The sequence below is a fragment of the Astatotilapia calliptera genome, chromosome 10 (genome assembly GCF_964374335.1).
Source record: "Astatotilapia calliptera chromosome 10, fAstCal68.1, whole genome shotgun sequence".
NCBI lineage: Eukaryota > Metazoa > Chordata > Actinopteri > Cichliformes > Cichlidae > Astatotilapia > Astatotilapia calliptera.
This window is the reverse complement of record NC_137431.1, coordinates 835,325-848,565: the sequence shown is the minus strand read 5'-3', so window position 1 is coordinate 848,565 and position 13,241 is coordinate 835,325. Positions and strand designations below refer to the sequence as shown.

The 13,241-nt window shown below is 44.5% G+C and overlaps 1 protein-coding gene across 10 annotated transcripts in view; it reads right to left on the bottom strand.

Moving 5' to 3' along the window:
• amot (angiomotin) overlaps window positions 1–13,241 on the bottom strand; it is a 45,949-nt gene that overhangs the window by 3,895 nt on the left and 28,813 nt on the right. For all 10 annotated transcript variants that reach the window (XM_080307405.1, XM_026182122.2, XM_026182125.2 and 7 more), the window contains 6 exons: window positions 12,515–12,660; window positions 8,912–9,061; window positions 6,193–6,389; window positions 4,778–4,906; window positions 3,614–3,846; window positions 3,263–3,517 (listed from right to left, as the gene is read on the bottom strand). In XM_080307405.1, coding sequence (XP_080163531.1) covers window positions 3,263–3,517; window positions 3,614–3,846; window positions 4,778–4,906; window positions 6,193–6,389; window positions 8,912–9,061; window positions 12,515–12,660 — 1,110 coding nt within the window. The remainder of the gene's footprint in view (window positions 1–3,262; window positions 3,518–3,613; window positions 3,847–4,777; window positions 4,907–6,192; window positions 6,390–8,911; window positions 9,062–12,514; window positions 12,661–13,241) is intronic.

The window sequence follows — 13,241 nt, the reverse complement described above, 5'->3', positions numbered from 1 at the left end:
TATTGTTGGGCACTAGGGCTGCCACAAACGATTATGTTGATAGTCGACCAGTCACCGATTATTTTTGCGATTAGTCGACTAATCAGATCATCATCCATTGGACGTAAAACTACAGCTTATTGCACCAGCAGCATCTGCTCTTATATAACTATCATTAGCTTACAGCTTTAAGTGTTTAAGGTCTGTGCTAACTAAAAATAAAGACAAGATGAGAGTTTATTAAATTTTATTGAAATTCGCAGATTGTTTCGGTGAAGTTTAATAAACTCCTATCTAAAATATAACAGGACACCGGAGTAAATTCTCGAGCATCTCACACTTCTGATGATCAGCTGTCTGCTTGACGTTTATTCAGCTGTGTAAAAACTATAACTTTAATCTCAGCCAAACCGATTTACTCAGGAACAAATAAAATACTAAAAAAAAAAAAGCCAAACAACAACATTTTTAAGTTATCTAAGTGACTTATATATCCTGTTTAACCTGAGTAGCGAAAGACGGCGGTGGGTTTGAAAACGATTTGCTGGGAGTCCGGTGTTCTCACGGCTCTAGTTAGCCTAGCCCCCGGCTAGCTATCGAGCTAGTGGGTAACAGACGTCTCCGAAAACGTCGGAGCGCTTTTGAAAATATGCGGTGTCCTGATAAACTGAGCAGATATTTGAGGTTTACACAGCTACATTCTCCATGAAAATATGTTAAACGTTTATTTTGTGACCCAGAAAGAATAATAAGAGTAATATTAAAACTAACTAGCTGCCGCCATTGTTGGAAACTGCGCTGGGCTGCGCTATGAATTCTGGGACACAGCTTCTTCTTCTTCTTCGGGGTTTAACGGCAGCTGGCATCCTTGTACATGCAGTGCTGCCATCTTCTGTTTCAGTCCGTTATTACACTCTTAAATCCTGCTACTTATTCCTGCGTCTTTTGGGATCTTACTAAGCTTCAAACGACGCGTCGACTATTAAATCAGTCGTCGACTAATCGTAGCAGCCCTATTGGGCACTTTCCCCCCATTTTTCTTTGCAGAACCTTTATCAGGCTCAGTTCTGGGCTCTGGCTGGCCCACCTAAGGACATTCACTGAACAGCCCAGTGCTGCAGCTGAGAAATATCCCCACAGAACCACGCTTCATTGTAGGGATTTTATTGGCCAAGTGATGAACGGTGCGATTAGCTCTGCGATTTGACAAAATATATGCAAGGTAAAGACCCTACAATATTACAAAGAAAACAATCAAGTAACCCCCTCCGAGCAAGTGCTTTGGTGACAGTGAGAAGGGTGAGTGGACAAAGTGACCTGGTCCAGCCCTAACTATATGCTTTAGCAAAAAGGGAAGTTTTAAGCCTAATCTTAAAAGTAGAGATAGTGTCTGTCTCCAAAATCTAAACTATGTATCAGATGACGTCTGTTGGTTCATATGTTTGCTCTACTGTTTATTTTGTTTACTACAATAGCCCCGTTTCCATTAGTATGACTTGGATCGACTTGCCACAGTTTTCCATTAGGTGATACCTGGTACCAGGTACTAAAAAAAGTGATCCGAGCAGGTACTAAAATGTGATGTCATCAGACTGCATGCCACTGATTGGCTGGTTAGTGGCATCACTCCATGAGTCATGAGAGTGTCTCGTTCATGAAAATCTAAACTTTTATTAGATGGGTAAAGAATTGTGCTTCTCGTGGTCTGAGAATCCTTTAGGTGCTTTCTGGGAAACTCCAGGTGAGCCGTCACCTTCTACTGAGGAGTGGGCTCAGTCTGATGACTCTACCATACAGGCCTGATTGGTGCTGCAGAAATGGTTGGACTTCTGGAAGGTTCTCTGTCCACAGAGCAACACTGGAGCTCTGTCAGAGTGACCATCAGGTTCTTGGACACCTCCAGCTCCAGGTAGAGTCCTGGTGGCTCCAAATGTCTCCCATCTATGGATAATGGAGTCCACTGTACTCATTGGGACCTTCAATGCTGCAGAATCTCTTCGTACCCTTCTGCAGACCTGTGCCTCGATACAATCCTGTCACTGAGGTCTACAGACAATTCTTTGGACTTCATGGCTTGGTTGGTGCTCTGACACCTGTCCATGGTTTGGACCTTACAGAGACAGGTGTGTACTTTCCAGATCAAGTCCAGTAAACTGAATTTACCACAGGTGGACTCCAGTCAAGTTGTAGACACATCTGACAGATGAACAGTGGAAACAGGAAGCACCTTAGCTCAGATCTGAATGTCACGACAAAGGCTGTGAGTGCATTTCTTTGGCCTGCAGGAGAAACCTGAAGAGAACCCATGAAGCCTCACAGAGAACATGCAAGCTTCACACAGAACGGCCCAGCCGACTGGTGGATACAAATCCAGGTCACCCTTGTCTTGAGGCGATGGTGCTAACTCTGCGTCACTGTGTTGTAGAAGAACAAGCAATATTTGCTCCTCAGCCCTTCTGAGATTATGATTTTTGTCAATTTTATAGTGCACTACGTAAAAACAATTAAAGGAACACTGACCAGAGTACAGCAACTGGTCAGATAAACTTCTGTGACGTTGATCTGGTCAGTGGTTGTAAATCAGGGTCAGCTGCTTTGGTGTCAATGAAATTAACAACAGGTGCACACGTAGAAGGACAGGGATGGTTTTCCCTCCTCGTATTTATGCTGGTGCAGCAGGTTCTGGGTTCCTCCTGGTGCACAACAATCTCCAGCCTCAAGTGACAGTGTCATCACTTGAGGCTGGAGATTTCTTAATCCTCCAAATTGATGACCAATGACTGACTCACCTTACCTAAATCCAATAGAGATCTATATCTGTATCTATATGGATGTATTTTTGGCCTTTATTGAATGGGACAGTGAAGAATCGACAGGGAGGGAGAGAGCAAAGGGCAAAGGGCCGTCTGATGTGTTAATGTTTTTTTAATATGGAAGAATGAGACGTCTCAGAGGTCCAGTTGACCCTGAACCACAGGGGTGGCTTTGCAAAGCCAGCGAGCTCGTCCAGGCTGCATGTGGCGTTATCCTTGGACAGTCTTAGGTAATGTGTGGCAGATCTAAAGCATTTACAGGTATAGAATAAAGCACTGTAAGCATGTGACTGTAAATGGGTGAGTGTGGCTTGTAGTAGAAAAAGCTCTTACATGCTCACTACGAGTAGAAACGCACTATGAAATACTCGTGTCTTTACTTTCCAGTGCACAAAAAGGAAGCATGTGGACTGACTTCTGTTGTGAAGGTAAAATATAGCTGGCTGTGAGTCTGTCACAAAGAGGCTGACCTGCTATGCGGTCAGGGATGTAGACGGGACTGGGACTGGACAGGCGAGCTGGCAGCGTCATGCTCTGCAGAGCCGGAGTGCTGGGCTTGCTGGTGTCCTGACTGTGGCCCTTGTCGGTCTGCGTGTAACTGTCTCTGCTGCCTGTCTTTGAGTGTCCTGCAGTCATCGGTGTAGAAGGAAGGACCGGGGAGGGAGACGACGACATCGACTCAGTCCTGAGAGACTCCATGCGAAACTCGGGACCGAGCAGAACCCCTGGAGGAACATGAGAACAAGTGCTCCTCAGAATGAAGTCATGTACATGAAATAGTCACATGGGCTAAAACCTCTGCACCGACTGCTGCTTCTTACCCAGACTGCCCTTCCAACTCGTGTCCTTACGTTCTTCAGTGATTGGAGAGCTACTCAGTCCCAAGTTGTGAGAGAGCAATCCAGAACCACCCGTGTTGGAGATGGACATCAAGGACTTGGAGGGCCTCATGGCAGATGGTGCATCAGACTTAACAGGCTCCTTCCTAGAGCGCTGGTGAAGCACCTTAATCATGGCGTCCTTCTCAATGATCTGGGCGTGCAGATTCTTTATCCTGGATCAGAGCAGACGCAGCCACAGTTAATGTCTGGCTGTGACTGAAACTAAATCATGGATTGATTTTTAAAATAAGAAATCATTTATCATAAAATTACACTAAAAACAACTTAGCTCGATAGAATAAACACAATATGTACTTGAATTTATATAACGCTTCTCTAGTCTTACTGACCATTAACCCCCTGAGACCCAAACTCTTTCATGCATTTTTAATTTCTCTTTGCTATTTGGGCTGATTGGGGCCTGACGAATGTAAAACAAAGAATTATCTTTTTAACCGATTTTTGTTTCTTAGAAAAATTAGTTCCACCTATGAGGACATTTGATTGCTGTAGCTCAGGAGGCAGAGCAGGTCACCTACTGATCGGTGGTTCGATCCCTGGCTCCTCCAGTCTGCATGCCAAGTATCCCTGGGCAAGATACCAACCCCAAGCTGCTCTCTGATGCGTCCATCGGAGTGTGAATGTCGTTAGAAAAGCACTCAGTTTAGAGTCAGTGCTTGTGAGTATGGGTGTGATTGGGTGAATGTGGCGTGTTGTATAGAGCGCTGCGAGTACTCCGGGAGAGTAGAAAAGCGCTGCATGAGAATCAGTCCATTTACATTTGTTTTACACAGCAGTGGCAGGATAACGTCCTCGTAAGTGGATCTCAGGCCCTTGTAGAGCAAAATTTAGTATTGTGGTCTAGACAACCCAAACTGTGAAGTCCACATGTGGACGCAGGTCCAAGAGGGTAAAAGACACAAACCGCTGAGAAAGTTAACAAACAGCAGAATAAAGAATGAGCTTGATTACATACAAGATACAAAAACAAGTGCAGCCTGAATATAATACGATGGCTTCACACAGAAGCAGCCCATGACGCTCTCTCCATCTGTTTGCACACCCTGACATAATCAAACAGCCCTTTGCAGAGGAGCAGTTTACCTGCTTTCCATGTCCAGACAGCGCCGATTGGCCATCAGAATCTCCTCCTCTTCCTTCTGGATTCGAGCCTCCACTGATGTGTCGTAGCTGCTGCTAGGAGAGTGGCTGATCATCGTAGCAGACGTATCCCTGCACAAACAAGGACAGGAGTGGCTCACACCCATCCTGGGGTTTCTCTTAAACAGACTGTTGGTCCTTATTGTTCCGAGGATGACGACTGGATGATCGCATCAGGAAAACAATGACAGCCACCTCTCAGGTGAGCAGCAACCTTCTTTGGATAGGAGCTCCAGAACAGGTGTAGAGCTACAGTTTTAGGATGGGCCCTTGTTGGTAATGATGCACACTTTCTCTGTGCAATGGCTTTGGCCATATTGTACCTTCCTCCAACAGGTGCGTAATAGCATGAACTACAGCAGTGATTACACTTCTGACATTTTTAACATCTCAGGCAGATCATATTTAAACATTAAATATTTACTGTTATGTATTTGCTCTGGTTTAACAGCTGCCACAAAGCTACGAAACCAGAGTTTGTTGTTAAAAATGAAACAAAAAGTGAACTAGCAGCTTAAAGTGTGTAACTGCCCCATCAAGCCTGAGGCTCTTATTTCTCTGACAAGAAAACCTCATTTCTGCTGTTCGATACCAAAGAAATTTAAACTTTTACAAATTCTGCCAAAAGCTAAACGTGACTCTGCTCTGCTTCACTTCTGCAGCATCAGGTAATGTTCACGAGTCATGGTTTTCTTCAGTTTGTGATCTACTGCAGAGTATTTATTTATTTTATTTATACATAGATATAAAATATGGATATGTAGTGATAAATGATCATAATTATAGTATTTCTGACTGAGTCAAAATCGAATCAGATCAGACCTTGTGAATCAGAGTTGAATCGGTTATAGAAATCACTGATTCCCAGTCACAGCTGATGTTTGGTGGCCACAGACTGAAGGGGCAGCACAGCTGCTGCGCCTCTTGCCCAGAGAAGCTCAGATGGCTGTGAGTTTTGCGGGGCAGCTTTCCTATGGTCCCAGAAAATTGAGAGAAATGTTTTGTCCAAGTGACGTCTTCAGTCTCCGCTAAATGCAGATTTCCCAACCTTATAGTACAGAAACTGACCTCACAGCCCACTGTTCATTCAGTCAGCTGGTTTCAGTCTTTGTGCAAATGTCCTGTTTGTAAGGTGGAAACCTGCAGTCAGCTGAGACTGAAGACGTCACCTGGATGAGCGAGGAAACGTTTCTCCCACTGAAAACGTCCAGATGAACAGAATCACCTTTTGGGATTTGCTTACCTGGATGACTGAGCACGCACCACGACACATCTCGTGTTTCAAGATCCTAACAACTAAGACAAGCAATAATGTTGCTGAGAGACCGTATGAAACTACGAAAACCTGAAACATGTACCTCTGAGTAGCAACAGACGCTGCAGCATCCAGGGCGAACTGCCTCATTACACTTTCCTCTAAATACTTCTGCTCCCACTTGGTCATGTCAGCCTCCAGAGCCAGGATCCGTTCCTCCTTCTCCCTCAGGTGTTCCATCAGAGCTGTGGTGTTGTATTCTGACGAGATCACACCGCTGGTTTGAGCACCACCTTGACGCTGGAAGAGATGTATTTGTTTTATTTACACACACACACACACACACACACTCTCTCTCTCTGCCGGTCAAAGGTTTTAGAAAACCCCAATATTTCCAGTTTTTCATTGAAAATTACACAGTTTAATGTTCCATTGCACTCTGAAATGAAAGCATGGTACAATTCAATTCAATTTTATTTATATAGCGCCATATCATATCGCCTCAAGACACTTCATAGATACAGAGAAAAACCCAACAAATAAGCAACTGGAGTGAAAAAATAAATCATGGAATCAGTTTATAGACCAGAGTGTATTTTAAACTTTGACTCATCAGAGTCGCCTCCTTTGGCAGATATAACAGCTGAACACAGCCGTGGCTTCTGTCTGCAACAGAAATCAAATCTTCTCCCATGTCTGCTGCAGACGTTCCATAAACGTGGACCTTGTAGCTGCTTTGCTTTCACTCTTCTGTCCAGTTCATCCCAAACCAGCTCGATGGGGTTTGAGTCTGGAGACTGTGCTGGACACTCCGTGTTTCCAAGCTTGGCACAGTTGGACTGTTTGGGTGATTATCCTGCTGTAGGATGAACCTCTGACTGAGCAGAGGCTCCTGCATGGAGCTGCAGAGGCTCCTGCATGGAGCTGCAGAGGCTCCTGCATGGAGCTGCAGAGGCTCCTGCATGGAGCTGCAGAGGCTCCTGCATGGAGCTGCAGAGGCTCCTGCATGGAGCTGCAGAGGCTCCTGCATGGAGCTGCAGAGGCTCCTGCATGGAGCTGCAGAGGCTCCTGCATGGAGCTGCAGAGTGCTGTGAAGCTGTTCTGGTTCAGGGAGCCTCTCACTCTGTACGAGTCACAGACCCTGGATCAGCAAACAGCCCCAGACCGTCACACTTCCTCCTCCATGTTTGACAGTCGATGCCACACACTGTGGATCCATCCTTCCACCTACTCCACAGCAAAGATCCTGCATGATGAACCGAAGATTTCAAATGTTGATCCATCAGTCCATGAAACCTTCTTCCAGTCTTCAGCAGTCCAATGTTTCATGGCCCAGACGAGCCTCTGTCTTATTCTGACGTCTGGCTTTCTTGCTGCAGCTCGTCCTCTTAAACTTGCAGCTCGAAGTTTCTCCTCACAGCTGAAACTGAGACTTTCTCACTACGACCACTATGAAGCTGCTTGAAGCTGATGTCCTGTGAGCCGCCATCACACAGCTGTTAACTCCCAGGAACGTGTGTCTGAGTCAGTCGTGTCGTTGGGTCTGCAGACCTCTTCCTGTCACAGTTTGAAGGAAGCTGGACTCACTGACGCCTTGACTTTCTTTGCAGTTTCTCTGTAGGACAGACCTACATTTATAAGTGTTACGATGGTCTGTCTTCTACTGTTAATCGCCTTTTTGGAACAGCTGTAGGACTTAGCAGCACCAGCTTTCACGGCTGGATCAACCTCCACTGTTGCAGAGCAGCTTTAAATTGTTAACCTGTTTTTGTTCCCTGAAAAAGGCCATTTTCTGAAATGTGCATTATTTTTCAGTTTTGGGTAACCTTACCTTTTTTTAAACCTCTGGGAGGTCCCCACTTACCTTTTTACCATTTCGAGCTGTTCATTGGATTTGAACAACTTGAACAGAAATAAATAACTGGAAAAACTGGGTTGTTCTAAATCTTTTGACTGTGGGCGGTTTATCCTTCAAGCTCGGGTCCTCTACCAGAGGCCTGGGAGCTTGAGGGTCCTGCGCAGTATCTTAGCTGTTCCCAGGACTGCGCTCTTCTGGACAGAGATCTCCGATGTTGTTCCCGGGATCTGCTGGAGCCACTCGCCTAGCTTGGGAGTCACCGCACCTAGTGCTCCGATTACCACGGGGACCACCGTTACCTTCACCCTCCACATCCTCTCGAGCTCTTCTCTGAGCCCTTGGTATTTCTCCAGCTTCTCGTGTTCCTTCTTCCTGATATTGCTGTCATTTGAACCGCTACATCGATCACTACGGCCGTCTTCTTCTGTTTGTCTACCACCACTATGTCCGGTTGGTTAGCCAACCAAGATCCTGTGGGTTGGAAGTCCAATCTCGCTCATACTGTATGTGAGGTATGTGTAGATTTAGTATTTAACAGACTTGCTGAAAAAAAAAAAAAAAAAAAAAAAAAATTATATATATATATATATATATATATATATATATACATATATATATATCCTGCACAAAAGCCACCATTGCTCATGACAGCTTCAAGATGTCTCGAGCAAACTTTAAATGCGCTTGTGTGGTATGGGTTACATTTTATTTTAGAAAACTGTACCTGCTGATTCCAGGACCACTTGTAGCTCTTCACAAGCGGTCCTCGGCTCTCGACTAAATATTTTCACTCTTCTTAAGTATTTGTTCTGTATTACAGCGGATAACCAAATAGCATAGTTCACCATTAAACAATTGCTCAATAAGATCTTCATCTTCCAGTCATAAAGGCCATAATAAAGTGGTGACAAATTACCAAGAACTCAGCAGGTGGGATGGTGAGTCAGCACATGTGCTGTGTTACCTGTTGCATACGGAGTGACTCCAGCTCTCTCTCCAGTCTTGTACGAAGTCGGTGTTCAAGCTGTTCTCGCTTCTCACAGGCTGCCTGGAGCTGAGCCAGAGCCTGCTGCATCCTCTCCACCTTCTCCACGTAAACCTGCTTTTTCTTCAGCTGTGCACACACACGCACACACATTATGTTCCACCACTATTACAACCCTGTAATATTTTAGATTCTCATTCCCTGCATCATTATGCTCACTGCACATTCTGGTCCTCTCAGTGATTTACATGAAACAATTATTCCAATCATATGACATCACTGAATCTCCAAACAAATGTAAATCTGATCGATACACAGCCCATAGCAACAGCAGCTCCTGATCCATCACAGTTTACAGGTTTGTTTGTTGTGTGTGAAGCACAGAAACACAGTGATACGTGTTCTTGCTGCTGGTTGGCTGTAGTGCACAAACCAATGAGAACTAAAATCCAGTGAGGAAGTCACACTGTGGACATCATCATCATCATCATCAGTATCCAATGTCATAAAAAGCAGAAAAATAGGTGAATGCATGAGCATGTCATAGCAGTGGCTGTGACACTCGTGCTCATGTTAGTATAATGCTAACATGAGTGCAGCTGGCCCCCCTGGAAGCCCACAGTAATAAATTTAAAATTATGAGTTTGCTAAGTTACATATTTATAGAAATGTATTTATTAGGGGTGCAACGATACACAAAATTCACGGTTCGGTTCGGTTCGATACTTTGGTGTCACGGTGTTCATGCCTTTTTAATTTGTCATTTATTAAAATTATAAATATATATTTTAACTCAAAAGTACAGTTTTTAAATTTAACCCTAACCCTTGTGCGTGTTTTTTATTTTGACAGCGAATGCGCACCTGCGGACCACTTATGTGCAGCCCTGGTTATTTAGCTCGTCATATCGCAGCCACAGAAATTCTTTTGTCCATGAAACCATAAAGCTGCACTTTCTTTTTGCCTTATAGTCTGATTTGTCATAACTTCTCCGTTTTGTGGTAAGCTTTTCTTTGGCTGTCACTTCTTCACCCTGACCTGTCTTATTTGGCTCAGCAGAACTAAAATATATATCCTGCTGCTTTTACACACGCACTCACATAAGCTCAGCGATTCTCTGCGCGATCAACCTCTCACATGTTTAAGCTGCGGGAGATTTCACTTGTCATGTTTGCATAGTAAGCTAACGATTAATAAGACGATGTCAGAGGAATTGGTGCACAAATTATCATCACTCACAGATCAGTGCTGTCGCTCTCTATACACAGTTCGCACGATTGCAAAGTGAAAGCAAAAAAACAAGCGCAAATTCAAACGCGATTTCAATATGTCACATATTGACAGTGGCTCACCGATGCCAATGACATAATTACCCAGCTACATTTCTGAAAGAATGCAAAAGCATTGACATATATTTTTCCTACAATAGCCCGACGGGCAGGGAAGAGAGATTTTTGTAGCCCGACTGAAAAAATCGCTAGCCCCAGGACGTCGGGCTAGCGATTTTGCGAGCCCTGTATCTGATTGAGGAATCACTCATCTTTGGAAAAGAGAGTTTATTACAGAGAAATGTCTCTTTCCAAAATAAAAGCTATACTATCCGCTTCTTCTGGGCTATATTCTCAGCAGCATATTAAACATATCAGGTCTCCATAAGGAGAATCCTGTGCTAACAGCTGTCTAAATGACTCGGCTAAAGTTAGTAGCATGCTTGTTGTTTTTGTCTTTGCACTAGGATGATGTCGGCGTAAATGTGCAGTCATATTCGTTGTGTTCCCACTAGTGCTTTCAGGTTAATCTCGTTGAAATGACCTTAACGCCACAACACGGCAAATCTCCGTTAACGAGCTACCCTATACAGAGGGGCTAGACGGCCAACACGTTAACGAGCTAACTGCGCTAACACACTAGTTCCCACCCATGTAATTGAGCATTGCGTGGCACATCCAACATACTGTTTTACTTTAGTCCATGACTCGCTTACCTTCAGGGTCATACGTCACATGAAGACCAAAATAATTCCAAACGCCAGATCTGAATGAGGGTGGGGGAGGTCCATGTTGCAAGGAGAGCTTAACTTCTGTCTCGCTAGCTTGCCCTGCGCTCTTCCTCCTGACTATGCTGTCTGTGTTGAGTGCTCAGTGGATCTGCGCTCGACAGTGCAGCCTAGGCGGAGTAGTCGAACGCAGATTCACTGAGCGCTCAACACAGACAGCATCGTCAGAAGGAAAGTTGATAAAATAAATTACAAATGTTGTATTGTTCGATACATATGCGTACCGAACCGAAAGCACTGTATCGAACGGTTCAATATCGATACGAATATCGTTGCACCCCTAGTATTTATATAAAAAGTGAATTAAAACTGGTAATTGGAGCTGGTTAGTTAGTGAGATCGCTCATTACTCTGACCTGAAGTCACTGCTCTCGTAGGGACGTTTGTGCCCCAGTGGCTGGTGGCTCACACACTGGCCTGGTAGCCATTGATAGTCAACAGCCTGTGATGGGTATGTTTTCTGAATAAAACGTTTAGTGGTGTGCAGACACTCTGCGATTTTTGGCCCATTGTGAGCCGATTTTTCAGTCGTGCGACCGTTTTGGTGATCGGTGAGTTTGGCCTTCATCGTGCGTCGTGTAGTATACGCCGGGTAACGAGAAGCGATTAACACCTCACGACCAGCTCCCGATCATCAATCGCTTGGTCGTGAGGATTTCAAACCGTTGTGAGGGTGTCACCGCAACTGCTCACACTGCGCACGTGCAAAGACATAAACGTCGCCTTTGTAACAGGGACTCAGCCAGCAGAGCCACTCCCTACACGGTCAGGACCAATAAGATCATGAGCAGCTCCTGACAGGATACAAGATTTATCATTTTGTGCCTGCAAAACTTCTCCTGTTTGAGGTGAATATTTCTCTGTAATGAGGAGCAAACGTTCTGTGGAATTTGTGTGTGAATGTGTGAAAATGGAAAGCGTGCTCCTAAAACGTGTCCAGGGTCAAATGTGAACCTTGTTACTCATTAGATGAGCTCTGAATATTACCAGGCTGTGCTCAGAGTGTGACCTTAACCTGCCACGTTCTCAGAAACTCTTTCGTTTAGCTACACAAGCTTTATAGCTTTTTATGCACCGTGTTTAAGCTACAGCTTAGTAAACCTATCAGGAACAGATCAGTTACATCTGTAGGCTGATCCATTTCATCAATAGAAATAATTCCACTCTGATCGGCATAGAAACTCATTCCCAGAGGACAATCCTAACGTTTACATTTATAAATGACAAACTGCGTCTGCCACATCAGAAGCAAACAGGAACATCAGTCTGTACATTTATTTATCTCCTCGCACTGATCTAATGGCAACGTGAAGGATTTCCTGTAGAAGCTGTGCCTCATTGTACTCTTGGAGTTGTTTTTCTCAGAAAGTAATTAAAGGCTGATCTGCACCACTAAACTTACATGTCATATGTGTGTGTTGTTAAGTGTGTATTCTTCATACACAGCCCTAGAAAAGTGTTTACTCAACATCTATAAATGTAATGCGTCTAAGTCAATGAAAGCAGCGTAGTCAAAAACGCCACACCTCCTCCTCCAACTTGACGACTTTGGCCTGGGCGTTGTTCAGCGCCTGGTCTCTGATCTCGATGTGCCTTCTCTGGTCCTCCGTGGTCGAGCGCAGTGCGTTCAGCTCCATCTCCAGCTTCTCCTTCTCACGCAGCGTCTCTTTGTCTGAGCGCACAGAAGGACATGAAACACTGAACACTGACCTCACCACAGCAGACCTCAGATACACACTCAATGACACATAAATGACTGACAGTTAACATTTGATGCCACACTAAACACAATTATGTCAAACATGGATCAGCCCAACATCTTATGTACATTTTATATTTGTATAATCTTATATAAAATGATAACTCGTTGTAATTATCACTTTCTTTCTTTGTTATGACAAGAAAACCATCCAGCTTAAGATAAACTCCTGACATGATACGACTGGTTAGAGCGTGCACTGTCCTCTGATCAGCTGAACTCTGTTTCACAGCTTCACCAAGTGAGGCGACAGCACTGAAGTTTCCAGAAGCTTCCTTATGAGTGATCGTTGGTGTTGTTGCTATGATGATCACACGAACTTTAAGGATGCACCGTCAAGCACTGAGAAAACGCAACATGTGAGTCTAACGAACACGTTCAAGCGTCCACTAGAAACGTAGTCAGTGAGCGCCAGGCTCCAAGCGCACATCTGTCAGCTGACAGTGTTTGCTGGCTCGTCCACAGAGAAACCCAACAAACCCGAGTAAAGTGAA